General features: G+C 36.3%; 1 protein-coding gene across 1 annotated transcript in view; it reads right to left on the bottom strand.

Moving 5' to 3' along the window:
- Positions 1 to 26,089, bottom strand: part of ARHGAP15 (Rho GTPase activating protein 15) — a 621,798-nt gene that overhangs the window by 126,833 nt on the left and 468,876 nt on the right. The window contains exon 12 of the mRNA XM_004285433.4: positions 33 to 167. Within this exon, the coding sequence (XP_004285481.1) occupies positions 33 to 167 (135 nt within the window). The remainder of the gene's footprint in view (positions 1 to 32; positions 168 to 26,089) is intronic.

The raw sequence follows: 26,089 nt of genomic DNA, 5'->3' as shown, positions 1-26,089 counted from the left end.
GCACCAACCGCTCCTGTCTGTAAGGTACTTACTGATCGCCTCCACAAACCGCTCAAAGAAGCTGTAAGGGAAGAGCGGCTCAGGCAGCTCCCGGAAAAACATCTTCAGTGCTCCAGTGACAACGTGGATGTCCTCCCACTGGCTGTCGTCCAAATTCAGCTTCTCTTCTGGGAAAACACGAGGAGAAATGGAACAACTGGTTTTAATGAAACAATTACAAGACACTAATTATTATGTTAATGTTTGCCTACTATCATCAGCAACCGTTAACAGCCTTCTGCACCTAGAGGTTTGGTGCTGTGCATGGTTTTTTTTTTTTTTTTTCCTTTTTTCCGTAGGACGGGAACATTTTCAATGGAATACCATCTGTAGGAGTGCAGCTAACAAAAAACAAGAGACACAAAGAGACAGTGCCATTGACACAGTATGTCAGATACATTTATTCCCATAATGCATCAGTATGAAAATTAGCATCACAGCTCAACATGATTCAAAGCTATTTGGTTTTGAGGCCGAGGGGCTAAGAGTTGCCAATGATGGCCGGCTCAAGGGACCGGCCTAAAGGCCTTGCTGAGCCAACAGGAGACATATGCTAAACATGGCAATAGAAAATGAGTTATTGCTTTACATGTGTTAGTCTTGCTATGTACAAGGGAATAATGGGTAACACTTTTTTCCTTTTTTCACTGAATATAAAGTCAGCAAGGAATAGAACAGTGAGTGAGAAAGGATATTAATTCCTTCTTCCTGCTTCAAAAATATCTTTTTTTAGTTTTCATCTCAGCAAGGAAAATGTGCCCAGCAACAATATTAGACAGACCCCTGTTGGCCTACGTAGGCTATGCAAAGCTGTCAAAAATGATAACACACTAAAGACAACCCACAAGTGCTTACCAACTCCTCTTAGAAATAACGGAAATGTTTGCTTGGGAAGCTTGAGTGAGTTGAGACATTTAAATATTAAAGAAAATAAAGGCCACAATAAAGTTCTTAGAAGAAATAAAGAGACGCTGGGCAATTATTTCCTTCCTTTTCGTCTTCAGTATGAAAGTCTGGAATCATTCTCACCCAAAAAGTGGATGTAATAGGGTCTGAAAGTCACATCTTTGCATACAACTAAAAGGAAGCAGGCATAAAAGCATTGCTGCTGATCCACAGCGTTTGTCTTTCTGAACGTACAACACAGAAGAGATTTTGGATTCTGGGCTTAATGAAAACTAAAGCTAATCATTCTGGACAACCTGGGGGTTAATGGGAAAGCAGAGTATCCTGGCAAGAACTTAATAGGTATTTGGTCAACTAGAATTGTGTTTCCTTACCGACGTCCGAAGCTCACATTCAGATGCTTGCTTGTGTCAGTTTTATGAATGCAGAGGAGAATTGACACCAAAAATGTAAGAAAAGCTGAGAATTGTCACTATAGGGGATCTCTGCATGGGCTGTTCTGCTAATAGTCTTCATGTCCTTTTAAAAATATTAGCCGAAATCTTTATCAGATCTTTTTTTCTAAATGGACTATTACTTCCAGGGCTAGTAAGTTATGTTCCTGCTCAATTGGCTGTTTGTAAAGAGAAGGAATGAAGGTGAATCTGTTTATTTCAGACGGGCTATTTTCTTCTCCCCTTTCAGCCTTCATTCCTACCTCGGTCATAACACAATAATTTGATCCACAACAAAATCAGCAGAGGAGACCTTCTTTCTGCCCTGCAATCATTTTTGATTGATTGTATTTCAACAATTAGTCTTTTATTTGGCTACACACTATTGAAATAGGACGACAGCATCTTAGCAGGCCAGCTTTAAACAGTCAACTGTTAACAATAGCATCAAAAAGGGAGACCTGATGGGGTTTACTGTCACTTTAAAGAACGGGTTTTTCACGTTGTTGAAATCTGTCAGATATTTTGAAATGTCCCTCTCACTATGGTGCCACACCCCCTGCGTGCCCTTATAATAAAATTGGTTTTACTCCTGATTAAATCATTTTCTCCCTACCCACTACCATACTTCTCATAATGGACCTGTGCGTTCTACAGCTGGTGTTCTTCCCATGGTACCAATTCTTACTTTATCTTTTAAGCACTTTGCTGCTAAGATCTCATGCAGAGTGCTTATGTTTTGTTAAGAGCTTCATTCTTAGAGAAATAGCTTAACACATGTTCTAAAAATGTTGTACAACTTATTGCTTAAAGCACATTTAGAAAATGTATAAGTACGGTAGCTTTGGCACTGAACTTTAAGTGGAAACCTAAATAAACACATACACACACACAACACACACACATGTTCACACACACAACTATCTCTACCAAAAATTTATCACAAAAGTCCAATACAAATTGTCGTTTTGGTGCATAGGTTTAAGATCGCCAAATGAAAGTGTTCAGCAGGTAAAAAAAGAGAATGATTTTATCTTGAGCAAGAAAACAATAAGAACAAATAATTGCTTAACCAAAGGCAGATGCCAGTAAACATCAGTTAATTCAATTGACTGTGAAAATGAAATATTTTAATATACATAAAAAGATAATTTACCAGTCAATAAATACCATTTGATTATATCCACTCAAAATACCATATAACATATCAACTTGTGTTACTTAAACTAGCATTCCTACTATGTAGTCTTCACTTTAAAAAGATAATTTGTAGCCCCTCAACAAGTAGCTTCAATAAATAATATGGCAAGTGGTTGGAAAGAGTCTTTTTGTATATAATACCTAATTTTTATATTAAGATTTTTTGTGAACAACCAAGGTTAAGATTCCTTATAAACCAGAGGCCTTTAAGGCATATTTTTCAAGGCCACTGTGACTTATTTAAACAGGCAGTTGTGTCCATATTTGCACACCTTCTCATGAATCCAATCAGTTCTGAAGATGAAATGAAGATGAAGTGATACCTGTCTCCACGTTAACAGGTATCATTATGAACACATTTGTATTACCTGATAGGCATTTTCTAACTAATCTGTTGGCAGTGATGACGTCTTCTGCTTCCCCTCTTTTCAATAGAGCAGGATTTCTCAATAGTGAAGCACTGTTGACATCTGGGGCTGAGTAATGCTTTGTTATAGGGTCTGTCCTGTGCATTCTAGGATATTTAGTAGCATCCCCGGCCTCAGCCCACTGGATGCCAGTAGCACTTCCCAGGGCTGCTGATGAAAAATATCTCCAGATATTGCCAAATATCTCCTGGCAGTGAAAAGTTATCCCCAGTTGAGAACCACAACAGTGGAGCCTGTAAGAGTCTATAAAAGTTACTCAATAAATATCGATTTATGAAGTTTACCTTAGGTGGGCAGAGAAATAGAAAACTAGATATGTGAATACTGAGATTTCTTTAATATGAACCTAAGAGTTGGTAATTATTATTGACAGAATAAAAACCTTTTACAGAACAAAATTCAAAATTCATATGACTATATTTCAGGAAGCTTTGCAACAGGAAGAATAACCAACAGTTATTCAGTGCTTACACCATACTAGGGACTATGCTATGCACTTTCCATTTATTATCTAATATAATTTTTTTTCAGTAAGACAATGAGGTACATGCTATTGTTATCATCATGTATTTTACAGATAGGAAAAATGAGGCATGGGTAGATTAAGTAACTTTTCCATGGATGACAAGTAATAAACCCAGGATGTAAGCCTCCCCTCAAAACCACTATGGTCAGACTAATCTTGGCTGGAAGAAGCTGAAAGGATAAAGGCAAATAAATAGCAATTGCCAGTGGTAGTAGATTGACGATTACTTCAAAGATAGTGATTTTTATATTTTATCCCTAAATATCTTACTTGAGGCTACGCTTTTACCTGTAAACTTACTCTGATCCTTCATAATTACTGATTTATAGAAGGAACAGATTCTTATATAAACAGATATAAAGCGAATTGGCAATAAAAAGAAACTGCATTAGGAATGGGACAGAAGATGTAGCAAATTGTTATGTGGTGATGGAGTGAAGAGGAAATATGATAGGGTGAGAAAGAGATTATACAAAATACCAGGTCTGGATTTACCACTAATTCATTGTATATCTATTTATTTATTTGTGAAATGAAGATATTCAGAAGGATAGTTGTTGGTATCAAATGAGAAAATGTGTCTGAAAAACATTTGGAGAGTAAATATATATATATATATATATATATCTCCAAGACACCACTATGATGAGGAAAGTGAATAAAGGCCAAATAGGTAAAATACATTAGGGATTAAAGCAATGGAAATACTGAGCAAACATCATAAACCATTCTGGTTGTTTTAGAGGATTTACCTCAGTGTGATGCAATCTGTCATATGAACTCAACAAAAACTTTACATGCTGGAGTTCAATACTGGGAAGAAGTCTGGTTGAATCAAGATATCTCACAATTATCATGCTGATAATCTGTGCTGGTTTCTCCTGGCCCTCTGCTTAGGCTACCGTAAATTCATTTTGGTCATGGCTTTTTGCTTAAAGCATTTAAACAGAATTGAAGATAGGTTAACCTCCAGAATCCAAAGTCACTATGTGACTTTTATGATATCACAAAAAATATATTTAAATATTGTATCCAAGCATTCAAGTGCATCTTGAAATGTCCTTCCTTGAAGGGACTTTTGTGTATTTTATTTTTTAAATAAAGACTTACCTATATCCAGCTAAAAACTATTATATTTAGAATTTAAAAATTTTGACAATAGCTATTAGGAATAATCTTTTTTAAAAAGGAGAACTGAAGGATGGACCTTTTGATAGCCACAGTAGGTCATGGTAATTTCCATGGAAAAAGGCACATTTAAATATCACTAATAGCTTAATCACCACTTTCCTCTTGTATTATGTATTGCTCTATAGACTGGTGTAACCAGAAGTTGCAATATCCAGACCGACTTTAACTAAACTCACTGTGTTAACCTAGTATTGGTTGAAATGCAGCTGAAGATAAACTTGGACTATCCAGAATAGAATAGTTATATAAGAATAAAGAGGCACTTCTTTGTGTATTGAAAAACAAGTACATTTTTACCTTGTAGTTTTTAAAGCCCTTTACTAACTTTTCTTTTACTGTTGCAATAAAAAAATAAAGAGGAAAAGACAGCCCAACTTTCACAGGATATGGAGAAAATAGCTCTGATTTCATTAATATAGTGACAAGAACCTATTACATCATGAAACTCTCATAAAAGGATGTGGTATCTGCTTCCAGTGCAGATGACCACTTAGAAACCTTATCTGAAAGCCCTGCTGGGTACATGAAAGTCACATCATGAATGAAAGAGATGCCAGAGAGACTATTGATCTGAAAAATAATAATATGTTTGTCCAGAAAATCAAACTGGTAGATATAAAAGTGGATAAAACATACTGTTTATCTATAAGGATATAGCTGATTTTGAGTTTAGCATTTAAAGGAGTGGATCAAAAGGAAGTTGGTTGAATCATTTGACTAGCTCGACCTTTCCTGTTGTGTTGGCTCCTTAAAGTGACAGTTCAATCTGATTTCTAGTGGATTAGAGAGGTTCCAAATTCTCAAACACGGTGATATAAACCCCGTGCCAAAACCATCCTCTTTCCACGCTGCACTCGCTAAAGCCCCTCCTATAACACCTTGGGTACAACATGAGACTTCAGTGAGGACAATATCTTTGAAAACTAGGCTGGTTGACCAGTTAATCTGTTTGTTCACTTAGTTTTTATTAAGCAAATATAGATTGAATGGAGACTACATACCAGGAACTGTATTTTGTGCCTTTCAAAGCTACAGCTGTTGAGGCTGCTTTATATTCCTCAAAGGAGAGGGCTTTACCAGGTGCTCAGAAATACTACTCAGGTGAAAATAAGTTAGGTTCTAGACATTTTACATCTTATTTCTGTCCCCTAGAATAATACTCTTTTGACCTTAATGAAAAGCAGGGACAAATTCACCCCCCAAATGTGCTTTATGTTTCTTATGGGCTGAATTGTGTCCCCCACCCCTGTGAATGATTTGTAGTCTCAACCCCCTGTACCCCACCATGTCACTGTATTTGGAGATAGAGCCTTTAAAGAGGTAATTAAGGTAAAATGAGATGATATGGATGGCCTTATTCCAGTATGACTGGTGTCTTTATAAGAAGAGGAGATTGGGACACAGACATGCACAGAACGAAGACCATGTGAAGACATAGGAAGAAGACACGCATCCATAAGCTAAGGAGAGGGGCCTCAGAAGAAAGCAACCTTGCCAACACCTTGATCCTGGTCTTCTAGCCTCTGGAACAGAAAGGAAATACATTTCTGTTGTTTAATCCCCCACACCCCCATCCCCCCTAGTCTGTGACACTTTGTTATGGCAGCCCTAGAAAACGAATACGATGTCCAAAGATTCTGTGCAGAGAAAGATGTCATGTTCCTAGATCATATCTAGACATTTTCTCAACACATGGGCTATGCCACACTTATGAAATATTATAGACAACAGAAAGAGCTGTTTAGGTAATTCAAATTAAATAAAAATAATTATCTAGATTCTGAGAAAGGGTTTGAAGGTGGAATAAGTTGAATAATTGCTTGCCTATTCAAGATCAACCTAACTATTTCTAATTACTTGATCTATAAACATGCAGGATACTCTCTAGCATGGCTCCCAGACAAAGAATAAAATCATGATTGCTATTTTCTTACTCACTCTAGGGAACATTTAAAAAGTTCTCAGGAAAACTCAACACAAGCCAAATCAACTCTCTATGGCCATGGTATCTATCAAAGAAGGAGGAAAGTGGTTTTAAATATGAAACTTCATATTCCAAAACCAAAGAGATGTATTCCTTACAATGTATCACAGTAATCTCCAGGAAGCTATTAGGATGCTTACATTTGAAAATGGTTACTTTACTGTAAGAGGAGATGGTTTGACCTATGCAGAGAATGGGCACTTTTGCCACCTGGTCTACCAAATCCAGTTTTGTGTGGCCCCCTTGCAGTAGGAAAGAGGGAGGAACCAAGAAAATAAGCAGAAATTCTCTAAGATACTAAAACCTTATTCATAGAAGCTTTTATTTCTTAAATCCACTGGGATATTTTGGCATGCCATGTTAGCTTGCTTTCTATGGACTTCATGCTGTGCATATTTCTTTGGAAATCACTTAAGAAGCCCAAGGCATGCAAATAATGTCACAGGCTAATATGAAATATCTTTCGTTACTCTCTTTGAAGGTGGTGAAGCAGCCTTCTACTATATCCAATACAGGAACTGAGTCAGGAATGAGTATGTCTTATTTTTATTTTTCCTCAGATTTCATCAGAATGTAAATAATAACATAATAAATAGGTACAACTGAAATTTGTGAAGCAAGCGTCACAGATGGAAAGTATAACAAATGTGTCATTGCTTTGTGCATTTTTAATTTATAACGGCATAACATAAAACATCTCCCCATCATCATAACTCCATGTATAATGCCATCTTATAAAATGATGTTACTGACATTATGCTTCTCTCCAGGCTTCTAGGTTTTTTTGTCTAGGCCTCTGAGGAGAGGTAGCCCTGTTCAGACTCTAACAACAACAACAATGACAAAAATGAATTGACTTTATTTGTTAGGATCATAAATATTAAAAAGGATGCATTTCATGATACCAATATATATTTCTTTAATTACTTTCTTACTCAGAGCTTCCAACACTGCTCTTAATTCCATGCAGTCAAAGGCTTTTTGTGCTCTGCAGACACTATACACAATGGTTCGTTTTATTTGACTGTCTTCTCCAAACAGATTCTGAATTTACTTGAATTCCATGGATGATTTCATACATTACATACTCCAAAGGGTAGAGAATCCGTAGGATTAAATTTCAACAGAGTCATTTTTGAAAGTTTTCTTTGTTATCGGCTCTAAGTTTCAACACTATTGCTATTTGTTCTCTCCAAGTTATATTACATTTGTAAATACCAAGCGGAAGGTCAGATCAAAACATATCTCATAATGATATCTAGGAAATAAACATAACTAAGTCCTATAAATACCCATATACAGATAACATGTCTATTGTAGGTATATGCACATATACAGAGTTACTTAATGTATTGTTTCCTCACTTGTCTAATGAGAACTGTCATCTCTCCCTCCTAATTTTGTGTGAGAATTCAGTGAAGTAATATATGTAAAAGTTCTAGCACAGGTTTGTTATAACATTATTAGAAAATTTATTTGGACATTATCTTCTTTGTCAGCCAGACTTTGGAAAATATTTCCAGAATTTAATATACTTTCTTGCTTCAACTATTCCTTTTACTACACTGTTGGTGTACATGGGGTTAGCAATGGTATTATTTAGCAGGAAAAAGACTGGGCTTTTTACTAATTTAGAAGTCTCTTGTCTGGAAATATTCTGTCAGAAAAACAGAAATAAAAGGATAACAAAAATCAATAAAATAGAAACAAAATGGATAGAGTAAGACAGTGCCACTCTTATTTCTTGAAACCATTTTACACCTGGATAGGACAAAAATTAGTTGTCAATTAAAGACAACCAAAACGAAGAGACGATTTCTAGCAGTTATTGAGGATAATATTTTTTCATATAAGTTATCTTTATTAATTGATCCATGGTAGTAGTTGAGTAAATTTTCTACTTCATATCACAAGAATAGCCAGAACTCTGCAAAGGTACATACAATAAGAGTGGAAGATTTATAAATTTTACAACTACTTGCAGTAAGTTAGGATAGCTAGAGATCTATGCAAAACTTTCTTTGTGAAACCACACGATAACACTATCTTCTTAATTCTGCATCTATACAATATTCCAAGCCCAGAATAGTGACATAGATTCTTCAATGGACCTACCTATTATCAATAACTGTTTTTGGTTTTTTCTTTGTGAATGAAAAGTTTTAGAGATTTTTTTTCCCACCTCAAAAGAGAGTCTGCCTGTCTGACACCAGAGGCCTCCAATTATGAAGCACAAAATTACTCTTGTGTTCCTTTCTACCATGACTTTGAAGAATCATAATTCATACAAATAATTCACAATGAGGGTTGTTTTTATTGCAAAGTAGCTATAAAAACTAGTTGATAAAAATTGTCAAAATACCTAATAAGATGATACTCAAAAACCTACAATTGTTTAATATGAAGTGTGTGCTTATTGTTTTTTGAACACTTTTATTTATTTTATTTTGAAATAATATATTTACAGGAAGTTCAACATACATGAGTATACTGCAAAAGTCTCTTTCTAGTCTATCCTTAGCTACCTAGTTTACACCTCTACAGAAAACCTATATTGTCAATTTCCCATGTATCCTTTCAAAGATGTTTTCTATACTCAAGCAACATTATCCTCAACTACCACTTTTTAAAAAAAACACTAACAGTGGGTAAGCTGGGACAAAGTGAGAGAGTGGCATGGACTTATATACATTACCAAATGTAAAATAGATAGCTAGTGGGAAGCAGCCGCATAGCACAGGGAGATCAGCTCCGTGCTTTGTGACCACCTAGAGGGGTGGGATAGGGAGGGTGTGAGGGAGACGCAAGAGGGAGGGGATATGGGGATATGTATACATATAGCTGATTCACTTTGTTATACAGCAGAAACTGACACACCATGGTAAAGCAATTATACTCCAATAAAGACGTTAAAAAAAACCCAAAACACTAACAGTGATATCTATGCACTGTTCTGCATTTGATTCTTTTCACTTCATTATATATCATAGAGATTACTCAAAATTGGGACACAGAGAGTATTCTCTTTCTTTTTTTACAGCTGCATATTTACTTTAATGGATGTACAATAACTGACCAGTTTCCAAATGTCAAATATTTTTCATAGTGCTAATGTGAATAATCTTGCACTTAGATCATTTATATCTAAGTATGTATCTGTGTGAGTAGAACAAATTCCTAGACCTGGAATTTCTAGGTGAAAAGTTGTGTGTATATTGTAAACTATTGATAGACCTTGCCAAGTTATCCTCATAGCCAGTGAACCAATTTATGTTACCATCACAATATTTGAGAAACTATGGTTGATTGGGAATATATATTCATTACTGCCTGTAACTCTTCTCAGATGCCCATGAATAAATCGTGCCTTTGACTATATAGTTGAAAAAATACATAACACAGAGTAAAATGAGGAAAGATACAGACTAAAAATATATATAAAGTCTTTGTTAAACATAAGAGAGACTTGTGAGAGATGTAACTTCTGATAAAGAAAAGTCTGAATATTTAACACAATTGATGTTTAATAAATATATAACAATAATACAGTTGATCCTTAAACAACCTGGGTTTGAACTGCAAGGGTTTACTTATACACAAATTTTTTTCAGTAGTAAATACTACAGTGCTACACGACCCATGGTTGGTTGAATCAGCGGATGCAGAACCGCAGTTACAGAGGAACTGCATATATGGAGGGTGGATTATAAATTATACTCCGATTTTCAATGGCATGGAGGGTCTGCCGCACCTACTCCTTGAATTGCTCAAGGGTCAACTGTAACTACAAACAAAAAATAAACCCAATAACAATGACTGTCTTCTGATGAAATAAAAATCTAAATAGGAACAAAGTCAAATAAAAGAAAAAGGACTGAGCATGCTGAAAATGAAATGAATGAATGGAATTCCATCAATTATGTCAATTTCAGCAATACATTTATAGTGTAAAGTGAAACAAACCCATCAATCAAATAAATTAATATATTCACTCATTAAAAAATAAAACACCTATAAGATGTCAGATGTGCTAAGTGCAAGAGGCATGGTTGGGAAGGCAGTTATAAATGAGGATCGAAATATATCTAAAAAATGGTATATAATCTCTTAAAGTCTGACAGTTCTTAAGTTCTCTAACATCACTACTAGGATTGTGCTGTCTCTAGGGAAGGAGCTACTCCCTTTAATTTTTTTTTTTTAATTTTATTTATTTATTTAAATTTTTTTGCCCCCTTTTAATTTATATTTGCTTCATTAGTACACAGGCATGCTCAATTAGTTGCTTAATAAGTACCTTTTAAATAAAGATGATGATGATGATGATAACTATATAAACTTCCAAGTCTGAGAATTATCTACAGTTCCTCTTGTAGAAAAATAGGAAGACATCATTTGCTATGGTCTCAGGTGACCTGTTAGTAGTAAACACATTTCCAAGCAGCCTAGGCAGTTCTGGCCCATATGAGCCTCATCCCTCTGTAGAGCAGAGATGTACTTAGGCTAACTTCACCACACATGTTCTCACACAAGAAAGTCAGTGGAGGAAGCTGTAAATGGAGGAGTGATGTAAATGGAAAGATACAGGCTTCTTCGGCCAGGTGCTCTTCTCCTTGCTTTTCTTCTCTTCCAATCTAACATGAAACAAATCTGTGGCACTAACTCCTGGGTCTCTGCCTCTGGTTCCTGATGTCACCCATGTCTATGCTGCTAATCTTAACCCTGGCCTACATTCTGCTTCATTTCAGATCCTGTTAACTATGTTACTCATCCTAGCCTGGTAATCCCATGACTCCTGGGGCACACCCTAAATAATTTAACTACAGCAGTCTCCTTTCATCTTTGGTTCCCGCTTTCCGCAGCTATCTGCAGTCAACCACAGTCTGAAAATACCAAGTGATAAATTTTAGAGATAAGTAGTTCATAAATTTTAAGTTACCAGTCATTCTGAGTAGCTTGATGAAACCTCACCCAGTGCTGCTTGGTCCCCCCCGGGACCTGAATCTTCCCTTTGTCTAGCGTAGCCTCCGTTAGTCACCTAGTAGCCATCTCGATTATCAGATTGACTGTCACGATATCACAGTGCTTGTCTTCAAGTCACCCTTATTTTACTTAATACTGACCCCAAAGCACAAGAGTGGTGATGTTGGCAATTCAGATATGCCAAAGAGAAGCCATAAAGTGCTTCCTCTAAGTGAAAAGGTAAAAGTTCTAGACTTAATAAGGAAAGAAAAAGAGTTGTATGCTGAAGTTACTAAGGTCTGTGGTAAGAATGGACCTTCTATTCATGAAATTGTGAAAAAGGAAAAATAAATTCATGCTAGTCTTACTGTTGTACCTCAAACTGCCGAACTTACGGCCACGGTGCTTGGTAAGTGCTTCGTTAAGATGGAAAAGGCATTAAATTTGTACAATAAGATATTTTGTGCGTGTGAGAGAGACCACATTCATGTAACTTTTAATTCAGCATATTGTTATAATTGTTCCTGTGCATTGGCAGGAGTGAGCAGGATGGATCAGAGTGAGTATATGGATGAGAGGTGGTGTGTCCAAGAGGTACCAGGAGCAAGGAGCTCAGCTGAGAGGCTCTGTTGTGTTAAAATACTGCATATTTACTGTGGAAAAACAATATTTTAAAGGAAGTCAGGAAATAAGGGAGAAAAACTCAGGTGTACTCATGAAACCATTGCACAGTGGAGAAAGACGTCTAGAGAACTGATGGTTAGGCATGTACAAAGGATTAAAGTTCAGAGACAATTATTGTGTATCACATTTATCATAAGTTTGAGGAAGTCAAAATATTCTATTTTCCTGAAGTTTATAAAGATCTGCTGGTGGTTGGAAAGTGAGAATCCGTTTGGATTATATGACCAGAGATAAGACTTCAATGGTGTTTCAGTATCACGCGCTGCTTTACCGACTCTACAAAAGGGAATTACAATTAATTGGATTATGCTGGTCTCCACACGCTGATTGTAAGAAAAGAAAGTATAAAAGTGTAACTATTGCTAACAGGTCATACCTATCATCAATCATGGGATTTGCTTTTTACTTACCAATAAGATTAATTCCTTCTTTACAATCTTTCAATTTGAAGCCGTTTTAATTATAGACTTTAGAAAATTCAAAGGAAAAGGCAAACCTACTTTCAATGTATTATTAATAATTGACCTCATCTTTATTCATCTTTATAATGAGGGAAAAAGAAATGGATGGTTTATTTATTGTTTAGAAGATTTTTACTTACTTAAGATACCTTTGCAATCTTTTCTGAATTTCAATTTAATTAGAAAAGTTTTGTACTTGATTTCTGTAAAGTGCTAAGCCTGGGGCTATGTTTCTGGGGATTCATGGAGATGTGGTCTTTGTTTTCAGGGAACTTAACATCTAATAAAGGACTTTGGTCTGCAAACCCCAAACGTCATTACATGGCTAAATGGAGTGTTAGATTAAAGGTATGAACTACTAAACATAATATCTTTGAGCCCTTCTCAGGCACTATTCTAAGTGCTTCACGTGTATTAAGTTATTTTACCTTCACATTAACACATGCTATAGGTGCTATTATTTGTTCAGTTTTACTGATAAGGAGATGGGTCCAGAGATTAAGTAATTTGTCCAAGTTCACTCAGGTATTTAGCTAGAGTCCAGTCAGTCTGGCTCCAAGCCTTCAGAACCCTTAGTCCCTCTGCTAGCACAGAGTATGAACTGGTGCATTCTGACTAGAGTGACAGATGAAATTTCTCTAAGGCAATGGCAGTAAGGGATTCATAGGATTCTGATGGACTGAGATGGGTAAGGAAGGATGTTCTAGGTCATACAAATGTGGCCTCAGGACTAGCCATACTGGCATCACACAGGACATTGTTAGAAGTGAAAATTAACAAACCATATCGGACCTACTGAATCAGAATCTCTGGGGTGCAGCTGGCCATCTGTGATTTAACAAGTCCTCCCAGTGATTCTGATGCATGCATGCTAAAGGCCGAGAGCCACGGTTTCTAGCAAACAGATACGAAATGGATGAAAGTTTGATTATTGTCAAACAGCCTCTTTATGGCTAGTGCAAAGGTGGGTTATGAAATGTGGTGAGAACTTAGCTTGGAAGTCGACTGCCTTCACTTCCATGCTGAGAGATTAAATGTTCTTCTTTAGACAAGAGAGAACCATCAAAAGTTTGAGTGGGGAGATAATACCATTCAGACTGTATTTAATGGACACAGTATTTGAGAAATGAAAAGGTAGGAATACGCAAATTATTTAGGAAGCTATTGCTGTAGTTCAAGGCACCATGAAGGCCGAAACTAAGTGGTTTTTGTAGAAACGCAAAGAGGCTGAGTATGTGAGGCCTTAAAATGTAATGAAAGTAGTGGTGGTAAAGGGAAAAGAGAATCAAGTGAAACTATTGTTTCTAGCTAGAAGGATGTTGATGTGTTGACATAGCTGTCTTGTATTAGACACCTGAGAAAGAGTGGCTAGGAATTTTTTTTTTTTTTTTTTGCGGTACGCGGGCCTCTCACTGTTGTGGCCTCTCCCGTTGCGGAGCACAGGCTCCGGACGCGCAGGCTCAGCGGCCATGGCTCACGGGCCCAGCCGCTCCGCGGCATGTGGGATCTTCCCGGACCAGGGCACGAACCCGTGTCCCCTGCATCGGCTGGCGGACTCTCAACCACTGCACCACCAGGGAAGCCCTAGGATTTTTTGTTCACTCCATTTGTTCTCAACAAGAAGATGCTAGGGAGTATGAGTTTGGTTTGGGTATGCTATTGATGTTTTCAGGTGGCAATGTCCAATAGACATTGGGATATTTGAATATGAAGCTTAGCAAAGGGGATAAAGATTGACTAGGTCAATTTGAGAATTATCAACATAGAAGTAAAAGTTGAATAACAATGATTACTACAGTAATGACAACAAAAGCTGTTAACCGAGCACCTTTCATGTGCCAGTCACTATGATAGGCACTTTACACACATGATCTTAACTTCCACAGCAATCAAGGAATGTAGTACTATCCTCACTTAACATGTTAAGATGTAAGGACCAGAGAAATTAACTTGTTCAAGTTCATACAGGAAGTTAGTGTCACATCTAAGTTTTTAACATTGTTTCCTGACTTGCAAACTTTTTTTTTGCAAGACTACCTAAAATAATAAGGGAGGAAAATGGTCAGGTAGAAACAGAGCAAGAAGAGAAGAGTGCCATTTAAATATATGTTCTGGAAGTAAGAATATAATTATTTTTACATGAGTTTATATGCAAACAGCTCCAGACTATGAGCTCCAACCAACAACATGGATTCTTGTGTTAACAGTTAATCTCCCAAAATCAGCATCTACACAAATCAGCTTGCTTGACAAGGTAAATTCCATGGTCTCTAGAGGAGCAGCAGCAGTCTTAAGACCACGGAACAAGTCACACTTCGTGATTCAGGTCATCAGTCCTGAAGAATACCGATCACTGCAAACCCAGTGCTCTCTGATGTGTTACTGATTAATAACAATTACTATGTTGTAAAGTTTATGGGGCAAAACACATATAAAGTTGAGAGAAATGAAACACACGGACTGATAGGTGTTTCCCAGGTTCAGTGGCCATGTCTATGCAAACAACAAGTTGATAGTTTGAAGTCAAATTGGAATCTTGTTCGGTCAAGTACAGATAACCTGTTAGATTTATAACTCTCCCCCTTAGTCCAAAATATTTAGAAAGACAGTGCTAAATGGTGACTCCTAGTTAAAGGTATAACATGATTTTAGGAACATTATGTTTTAATTTTCTGAAAATCTAGGTTACATTTCCTTTAATGAACAGAGCTATTTTTAAGTGATAGAACAGCCATAAGTTAATTTAAATGTGTGATAAGGCACTTGAATAAACCTCCACAATACGTATCATTTACAGATTGTATTTATATACTGAACACACCTTTGTAATGTACTTTAAAGACTACGATTTCTTATTCCATCCATTCAAGGCTTCTACTATGTGACACAACCTGCCATTTAATCTTAACTTTCCACTTCACTCAGACCCCTGTCATCTGTTCCTGTTAAACTGGTGTACTCACTATTCCCAAACAAGAGCTGTACTTTAAAACCTCCATACTTTGGTTCTTGCTCATTCTTGACCTAAGCCATCATAGCCACTCCCTCCTTCTACCCCAACCTACCAATTCTTTAAAGCCCAAAGGAAGCCTTCACATCTCCAGAAATCCTGCCTAGAGCGAGCCACTTTTCCTTGATCTCACTTCACTTTGAAAGCTGAGCACTTATTGCCTATGACGCTAATTTGGGGATTAGGCATTAACAATCACTGCATTCTTGCACTGTCTCCTCCTGCCCTCTGCTCTCCTGCAGATGCCTCCTATTGGTTCAATCTAGTTGGAAGCCTTTTGGTAAGGGGACCTTGGTGATATAGTGCATATAGGTCAGATCCTGGTTACGGAGCAAGGTAGTGAAGAATGCAGAACCAATGTGGGGTAGGGAGGCAAACAGAAAATTACAATCATATCAATCCAATAGTCTGTTCGTTGACACCTTGGAGCCAATTGCCCAGAGGAATATTTCAGAATCTCAAAACAGTGTAACTTGGTTTTTAATACTGTAGAAACTTTCTGGGTGGAGATGGGAGGGACAAAAATCTTTTGTGTAAGGCCATCCCTAACGTCCTTAATCCCATAAAGACTCACATGTACATGCACTTATTTCAATGTGTAATTATTGACATAAACACAGCTGCTCTCTATGTTAAAGGAACATTAAGCTCACAAAAGCATGGAAATTCCTACTTAGAGTGTCTACTCCATTCTTAACATGGCTTGTTGTGCCCAGATGCTGCGTGTAGTTTTGCACCATTTAAAAGGCTGATGTACAAAAGCAAAAAAGGTGGTAGAAAAATTAACTGAAGAAAAGGAGAGAGCCATGTAGAGTTGTCCTATTCTTAAATTTTATTATGCTCTAATCTTCATAATGGCTAGGCACAACAAAACAAATTAAGAATTAAAGAAGAGATAATTTGACCGTGGATTTTTGGATTTGGCGGCAGGAAAGCTACACATTTAAAGAAACACAAGACACGTACAGCCAGAACAGAATACTGAAATTGTGTAGTTTATGTTAAACTTAAAATAAATAGAGATTTACACTTCCCTTTACATCCAGAAATACATGAAAAGTTGCAAGCCAGCCCACAACAAAGCAATTGACAAGAAAGATAGCATCTGCTTTTCTGTCTATTCAAGCTGAAGTTTTTCATTCTAAATGCAAGCAATGCTTCCCGAGTTAACATAATTAACTCATGACAATCCTGAAACATCATGATATAAGATACAGATGGAAATTCAAAGCTTAAGAATGTCAGCTAACTGCATCAGGATTATCACTTTTTTTTAAGTGAACAAATCATAATGCTAATTAAAACAGGTGTTTTTATTTCAAACCCTTTTGCATGTTATGAAATTACAACCAGGGTTATTTGTTTATTACTCTGCTGTGAAACATATATCTTAGAACAAGGGGATCTGTGAAAACAACAAAGTAAAAAGATAAAAAGAATGACACTCAGCACTGCTTTCTGACACAACAGAGAACCAGTCGTTCAATTAGTTAGTAATTTCCCTGTGACTACTTGACAGAATCTACTAATTGTTAATCTTCTACTAACTATTGCTTTACATAATTAATTATATCCAAATAAAAACAACAAAGACATGTGGGCCAGTTGCCCTTTTGAGAATGTTTTTTTCACGACTGTTTCTGCTTACTGACAATATTTCCAGTATGAAAAGATATTAATCTCACAGGAGAAAAAACACATTAAAGTGCTAGCACACTCTGTCTTTTACCTTGCTTATAGAGCACCCGCCATCCCTCTACCACCACCAAGGACACAACTACAAAAAACCCTGAAGCTACTGACTGCTTTACACAAATCTATCCTCCAAGCAATTCGTAACAGCCAAAGTCCTTTGAGTTGGGATCTTTCATGTTAATTTAGCATTGCATAAAATTCAGAGTAACCCGTCCAGAGGTCAAGCATCATTCATCATTAGTTGAAGTGACATTTTCAACCCTTCATATTGCAGCTGCTAAGAAGTGGGGTGGAAAGGTATTCTTTGGGAGGAAAAAAACAAGACTCAGAACACAATTCTTGCTCTATCCACAGAAGAGAAAACAAGGTGCCTCTATGTCAGCATGATAATATGCTTAAATTTGGTGATGTCATTCTTCACTAACCCCAAAGTCACTAAGCACATGGCAGCTGCATTCCTCCACTTAGGAGTTCTAGTGGAGATCAGTATTAACCATTTTAGATGTAAATGAAATCCTTTAGTGGGGTGGAAAACATAGCTTTGTGAGCTGAAATGATGATTTATATCCGAATCCTATCTTGTTTTTGAGAGATTACAACTGTTAACAAGGATGCCCTTGTTCTGGTGGCATCCTCCAGGCATAAAAAATTCTGGGAAGCTGAGTATGATCACTTTTGAAACTGCAAAACAGCATTCCAAGGCTTTGCAGTAAACGCACTGCCAAATTAGGGTCTAGGAAGCTTTGCAGTTCACAAATGAAAGATCACTCTCTTGTGGGATTCCTTCCTTTCTCTGAAACATTAAGGTCACGACAGGAAATGGAAGCAATTGAAATGAAAAAGCAATCAGAAAAAAATAGATAACTTATATTTAAATGACTAGTAATTCACAGGGCTTTTGATAATGCATAGATGTTTGCAAAATTATGAGACATCTCTGGGTTCTAAAATACCAGGATATTTGCTCTAGGAAGTAAAGTCTCTCTGGCAAATATTAAGAGTTCAGACACGAGTATTATGAAAAGTTCCAATGAAAGAGGTGAGATCTGGAGGTCTCTGCTAAGACTCTCTAGTCTCTCTTTGAGTGGCCTTAAACTCTGACCCACAGGGTAGAATATTGAAACATTGTAGAATTTTAGAGCTAATTCTCCTCCCAAGTCAGAGCAGTGTGATTGAAAGGTATCTGTAGTAATTGTTTATGATGTGTAAAATAACCATTTTCCAAATTTTGCAAAAATCAAAACTAAAAAGGACATTTCATTTGGGAGAAGAAAGTAATTTCAAGGACTCCTCCACGTTGATGGATTTGAATTATGTATAAAGTTGTAATTCTGTTGCATTATGTCAAAACTCATATAATGTAGCATTTTCATCTGTAATGATTTTCCTAGTATTATTTAACCTTCTCATCCACTGTGTTTGGCTAGGATCATACCTATTCAAAAGAGGCAAGTGGAGTAAATAATGGCATATGATTGTAGCAGGTGAGATCACAGGTCCTGTGGATTCTTACACATGTGGTCAGAGCCTGCAGTGGTCCAATTTTTAGACTTGACCCTGAGGGAAATGTACACCTTTTACTTACATCAAAACCATATGGGATTTCTGGCATTGAAACTTCTTTACAGAGTAGGCTTTAAGTTTGGATATGAATGTCTCATAAACAAGCTGACAAAAAAATAGAGGCTGTCCATACACAGGAGTCCAAGGACTGTTATAAATTACAAATGTCTTTTCTATTTCACTGCTAATTACCCTGACATGGACTGAGCACACACAGAGATCAAATTGGGGTGTTAAAGGGGTAGTTATCTGAATAATTTAAGAAATTATTTTTACTAAACTACTAAACTAATTGAAGCAAAATAACAGATTATGTTGGTATCATGCATCACAGATAAAACACACTCACATTCAGCATCTCATTAAATACAACAATCCGGGAAAAAGTTATTATTGGCATTCTCTGCATTTTAGAGGGCAGTAAAAGAAGGTTCAGTGAAATAACTACACAAACACTGTAAACAGGAGAACCAGGATTTGAACCAAGTCTTTGAGTCAAACACTCTTTTTGCTGCACCGTTATAGCACCGTTGCTGCTGTTTAAATCAGCTTTCCATTTTAATAGTTAAACCATATCTAGGTGGAACTATGAAGAAAGCATTCGGGGATAAAAATAGTAAAACCATTTCAAATTCAAAACACAGGTAGTTTGAAAGTCCCAGATGAATGGTTTTAAGGTAGGTCTCAATTAGCTCCCTGTGGTCAATTAATTTCATCTCTTTATCCTGGAAGAGGAAAGTGTCTTTACATTAAGTGCCCTGAATCTGCTTCATAGTAGTATATGTTGGCATGACTGTTACTTGGGGATCATTTATGCTTTTTTCCTGGGACCTGTCCTATTTTCAACCGTGGGTTTCAAGCACCTTGACATGAGGTGCTATGTCTCACACTTCTTCGAGTGCCTTGCTTCTGTGCAGGTAGGTACTTTTTACATTGTTCCCTTAGGACTACGTCTTTACCTGGATATATAGTTCAAAGTGCTAATTATGTGCTAGTCCCAGTGAAAGAGAACACCAAATGGAAAATGCTTTTCATGTGAGAGTTCAGCCATGGAGCAAAGCAGGAAGGAGCTGAGAGTCAGAACTCCTTACTTCAAGTCTCTGCTCCGTCCCTTAATCTCTTAGCATCAATTGTTGGGTTGTTGTGAGGATCTATTAAAGGAAGTATATGCAGAAGCAACCTATGAAACTGCAAAATATTATGCTATATAAGGCATTACTACTCCAATCTTTTCTTCACCAGAATAGAGATGCTCAAGAGAGTAGGACGTTTAGGAAAAAGCATAGAACATGTATTTGAGATTTAAAGTTGTCTGAATGTCACTATTTAATTGCAGCAAATTCTGTTCTATATTATTTAGTTTTAGTAGGAGTATAACTTGCATGTATCAAATCATGGTCATCAGGACTAAAATACTAAAGCTTTATCTAGAGGAATTAGGGAATATCTCAGTAGCTACCTACATACAATACTTTCTCTGAAGGGGCATTTTGTTTATACAAACAGGCAGAATGCCCAAAATGGGCAAAATGCTGATGATCGAAAGTTTTTGTAACTGTATGATGTTTAAATTCGATAAATATTGGGAAGTCGAGCAGAGAGAATTCTCTAAATGATAACTGTGATGACTCTTCTGCTTCGGATGTTTGAAGAACAATGTAGAAACACAGACAAAACCAGGTCTCTATGTGAGATTCCATCCCAGTTTCCCAAAACTGCTTGCAAGGATTCATAACAGAGGGTGTGGAAAATTCCAATCCTATATTTGGATCTGAATTTTCAATCAAACAAACAAAAACAAGAGAAACAACTAGGCTCAGAAGAACTGGTCCTTCCAACCGCCAGAATAAAACTCTGCATTTGAACTTGCTGTCTTCAGTTTAACCTTAAATTTTAAATCTTATAAGCAATGCAACCACTACTTTGAGAAATTATTTTGTAGTCTAATGGATCTCATTGTCAGGAAATAGTTTTTGATTTTCAGCCAAAATCAAGCTTTCCAGAAACAAGTTTTATTTGTGCATTTCCCTCCTTTAATATTTGTGGCTAATGTAGATATTTCATTTATGGGCTTCTTTTTTAAAGCTTCAGATTGGTAGATGAGGAAAGGAAGAAGAGGAGTTTATCCTTTTTCTTTGAGAATTTCTTTCTTTTTTCTCCTTATCTACAGTAAAGTTAACTGCTAATATCGATGACTGCTTTTCCACCGAGAGCATGAGAAATCCTCACAAGGAGAAGCAGCACAGATAGGAGGGAATATTTGAACAGTACTTTGCAAGAGCTGGAAGTTCACCAAACAGACTAAATCTGTAAGAAGACTACTTCAACTTCAACAGCTTTAAAATTCTTTGTATTGCCATCATTCATTGGTAACTGGGGAGTTTTTACAGCCTTTCAAATCTTAGAGTCCTTTCAATCACTAGATGCCTTAAAGGGACAGAAGGCCTTAAAATGTGCTCCCGATCTCCCTAGTTGAAAAAGATACATAGACAGAGGGGGGAAAAGTCAAACAACAATACAAAAAGCATTAATGCAAAGAACAGTGGGGTCTCTCCCTAATTTGACTTTCTCTACAGGTGGCCTGCAGCTGCGTCCAAACAGGTTAGTCCAGCGCCTTCCCATGAACACGACAACAAAGTACTATCTGTATTCACAAGAATACATTTTGTGGCAGAGACTGATTCAGGTCTAAAAATAAGAAAAGAGCATTTTTCCTGCATAGCCTGAGGTAACTCTGTACACCAGCAGAAGACAGTAGCACTCTTGTCTCCCTGGCTGTGCCTGAACATAAAGGAATCAGAAACCTACTTCACATGACTCAAGGAGGCCCAGGGCCAGCAAGCAGTTGATTCATTCTATATACAACCTTAAGAGTCCCATTGACTACATACAGCAGCTGAGCAGGCAAAATTAATAAGGAATATTCTGTTTTCAATTGACTTCAAGGTAACTATACATACAGATCTCTGAGATTGATATACCTGCTTAAATAAGTATTCTATCATGCTGGTCAACATTATGCTGAAATATGCAAAATTAGAGCATGCCTATTTGGTTTGGCTTAAAAATAATTGATCAGACCACCTTTACTAATCTCCTTTAAAGACATACTCCCTGCCTGCGTGGTTACTTAGTGATGAAATGACAAAAAGAAGAAAAGCCTGAAAAATGTTTATACTGGATGGATAACCCTCCTAAAATTGATTTATAATTTATGTATTAATACTTAAATAATATCTTTTGAAATGGGATTTCAATAACATTGCTTCTTGTGTGTAACAGGGACACGTGAGGGAGTTCAGCTTGTTTCTGGAGAGTTTTCCTATCCTCCCTCTTTCCTTCCTCCTTCCTTCATTCTGTTCTTTTTTTCCCATTTCCCCTCTTATCTCTAAGGCATGTATTCATACTTTTTTTTTTCTTTCATGAAATCTCTACTCTTTTCCAATTCATCACGCTGATTTAGGAGCAAATCAGTAAAAGGTGCTCTCCCCATTCACCTCTGCCAATAAAGAAATATCTGATCCCTTCCATCTTCCCTTGAACACAGTTGGATTTCCATTCTCATGATCGAGCAAATCATCTCTGAGATATGTTTAATTCCCTACTGACCCAAGAAGTGTGAATCTCCACTCTCCTTCTAAGTACAGGTCTTATGAATAATTTTATTTGTTCAATTGCTACACTCCAGAACTGTCTTCTTTCTAAACTTTTTGATAGCTCTGTGTTTGCCCATCCACTCAGAAAGCCATACAATGTTATTTTTGTAATGTGTACATGACAACCATTAGCAAAAACTTTTCTCTACTTTGGTTTCCAGATGGTTCCAATTTCTTTCCTTATTTCTCTTTAAACCTCCACCTATATTGTTTTATGAAGATATATTATTTTAGAATACCTCATAATAACATACTTTTGCTGATGCATGCCAAAAAGAAAAAAAAGACAAGCTGATTTGCCTTTTAAATTCAATAAAGAGAAAAAGAAGAATGGATTTAATAATGATTAATGAATGCTTTACTGTTTTATGTTATATAGGAAAGAAAAAAACCCTGAAAAATATATCTTGGAAAGGATAAGTGTCCAGTAGTCAATGTTCATTGTAAAGTGACGGCTCACAAATGGGACTGGGGTAAGATTAGCAAGTCATTCCCAAAGAAAGTCACAAACAATTGGGTGGATTTAGGAAAAAATAATCCAAGCTAAGCTATATAATAGTTTTCTTATTTTAAGTGAAACACACTTAATACAATGTGGTTTGAAATAAGACTTTTAAGAATTAGGATGGAAAACTTTAAATCCTGCATCATACAAAATTTTCAACACCAGATGAAGTAAAAATGCTCACTTATGTTCTCATGATTGAGATATGAAAGACAAATAGTTACCAAGGGAAAACTGAGAGTCTCCAACTCATTTTACCAGAGAAATGATAGAGCTCAGGTTTTAAATGGTCAAGCCCTGTGGTTAGGCAACCTCCTCCCTCTTGTGTTTGAAACTAACAACATTTGCTTGATTACTGGCTAATGCTAATTTTTAAGGTTTATGAATGCTTGCTGTATCAGAGAAAACAAAATTAATATTTTAAACTTACTCTTTGCCTTTTACTTCTTATCATGTCTACTTCTAATTTCCCCTGGCAAGAAACCTTCTTTGATTAAGGACAGTAAAGATTTTTGAAGAGACAACAGTACAGGTTGTGAGCAAAATATTATAGACTCATGAAATCCAAACAAATTTACAGATCTCCACATTGTAAAATACATGTTGAAGGTATAAAGAGAAATTGAATCATGTTTGGAGAGTAAATCAGGTAAGTTGCTGAGGTTTCTTCAAACACAGCAGTTGTATTATTCAAGCCCTGAAGACCAGTCTGGGACTTCTATAGCAATCGATGTTCTCCAGCCAAACTTTTAGAACTACTGCTTTAGTACGGGGTTTGGCAAACTAAGGCCCATGGGCCAAATTTAGCTCATAACACAGGCAGGTAACATTTTAAACATAGGTCATATTTTAAATATGACATTCTTCAAGAAATGTCATTCATATAGGTGGCATTTTTTTAAATTATATTTTTATGTGAAGTTCCTTAGTTCTCAAAAAAGTATTATATTGGAATAAAAAAGAATACAATAAAAAATAAATGTACATGTGTGAAGATGAACTGTTTATCTAAGATCACTTGTCAGTTCCCAAAACCATCTAAAATACTACATTAGCCAGTACCATTTAGCTCACGATAGACAACGACTTTAAAGTTTGTTTTTTCTGGCAACTGATTTAATCTGCTTTATGGGACTCTAAGCTCCTTCAATATAGTGGACAATTTCACATGGTAGTTAAATGAGATGAGGTTTGTAAAAGCAATTTAAAGCAGTAAAGAACTATGTAAAGTGGTAGTCATGGTTGTGATACTAGTAGTAGAAGTAGGTGTTTAATAAATATTTATTGGATGAATTAAATGTTGGCTCCATTCTGAACCATGATTTTAAGAGTTTTAACTGCTAAAAAGAATATCATGCAGATAAAATGTCTGTTTCAGATATGAAAGTCAACTGAGTTACATATAATATGAACACTCCGCTGGTTATGCAATGCTTGGAATTCCAAGTGGGAGTTTTACTCATAGAAGAAATACAGTATGTGGCCCTGTGACTAAAAGATAATAGGAACTATTGAAGATGGAGATTTTTCCACTTGGTCCTGGGCACAGAATCAAAATCTAAGTTTAACTTGGTGATATTTAAAAATGCATAACATGCAAAAGTCTGCAATCATTCTGTTTCTCAGCTAGTGAAAATAGAAGTCTACAGCCTAGTATGTGTCAATTTTGAAAATATAGCCAAATCAGGCCGACAAGAAAAATCTTAAGTAAATAACTTCATCCATGTGTTTAGTACCATCCATGACTCTATGCCAAATTCGCTTCACGTTCCCTTCTTCAGCAACTTCTTTTATAACATGTGCCTGCAGCTATTAACTATCTGAAGTGTTGATGAGGCTAGGAAAGAAATTACTTTCATGGTTATGTTTTAGGGGGACATTTGGAATTCAACAGTATGTGAAAGGACCAGCTTCAGCTTGAAATAATCTGCTAAGAAAAACACCTGAATTCTAAGCAAACAGTTTAGCCTTTAAAACTCATTGAGGCAGATATACATGGTAAGAAATAGTAAAACTGAAAGAGAGAGAGACAGACAGAAAGCGATCCATGAACATCAGTAGCAATGGGAAGGGGCTTAAATAGGTTAAACTGGAAATACATGATGAATGCAAACTGTATGAAAATACTGGACATTTAATTTTGGACAGAAAGTGCTTTCTGGTCTTTGAGGCTTATTTTTCTGGTTTTGGTAGTGATGTCTTCATTTCTTTATCTTTATTATTTGTTTATAATTGACAGTTTTTTCACTATATTTTTGTTACTACAAAAGTCATTTTTTCCCTCCTAACTATGAAACATTCAAATGGCTCATCCTCAAATTTATTTTTGAAAGAACTGTGCATTAACAGGAACTTACAGGTGCACATATATGTTTCTCAAAGTACATTGTTCTCTGCTGGTAGGAAAATTACTTAGGCTCTCATCTATGGACAGCAAAAACACTATTCAAATGTCCATGTTTATTAAAATGATCTGTTGCTGTTCTTCCAAGTGGAAGCATCTAGATGTGTGGCATTCTGTGAATAGACAAATAAATAATTTTCTCAATAGCTAACATTCCTTCCAGAATACATCACTTGTATTCCTGTTTGCTGTTGATGTTTGGTTTTTAAGCAAATGCATAGACCTCCTTGTCTTTAAGACTCTTAAGTTTACTTTTCAACCCTGAGAAATGTATCTCTACTCTCCTTCTATCCAGTATATTTCTTAGGATTTCTATCTTCTGGTTGCACACTTTCTATCCTCAGCAAAAATAAAATAAAATAAAACTTCTTTTTAAAGAGTGGAATGCTCACTGCCGTGGAGGACAAGCAGGGTGTGATAAAAGAGACATCTTATTGGCTGGCT

Source organism: Orcinus orca, chromosome 7 (genome assembly GCF_937001465.1).
Source record: "Orcinus orca chromosome 7, mOrcOrc1.1, whole genome shotgun sequence".
NCBI lineage: Eukaryota > Metazoa > Chordata > Mammalia > Artiodactyla > Delphinidae > Orcinus > Orcinus orca.
This window is presented reverse-complemented; position numbering and strand designations above follow the sequence as displayed.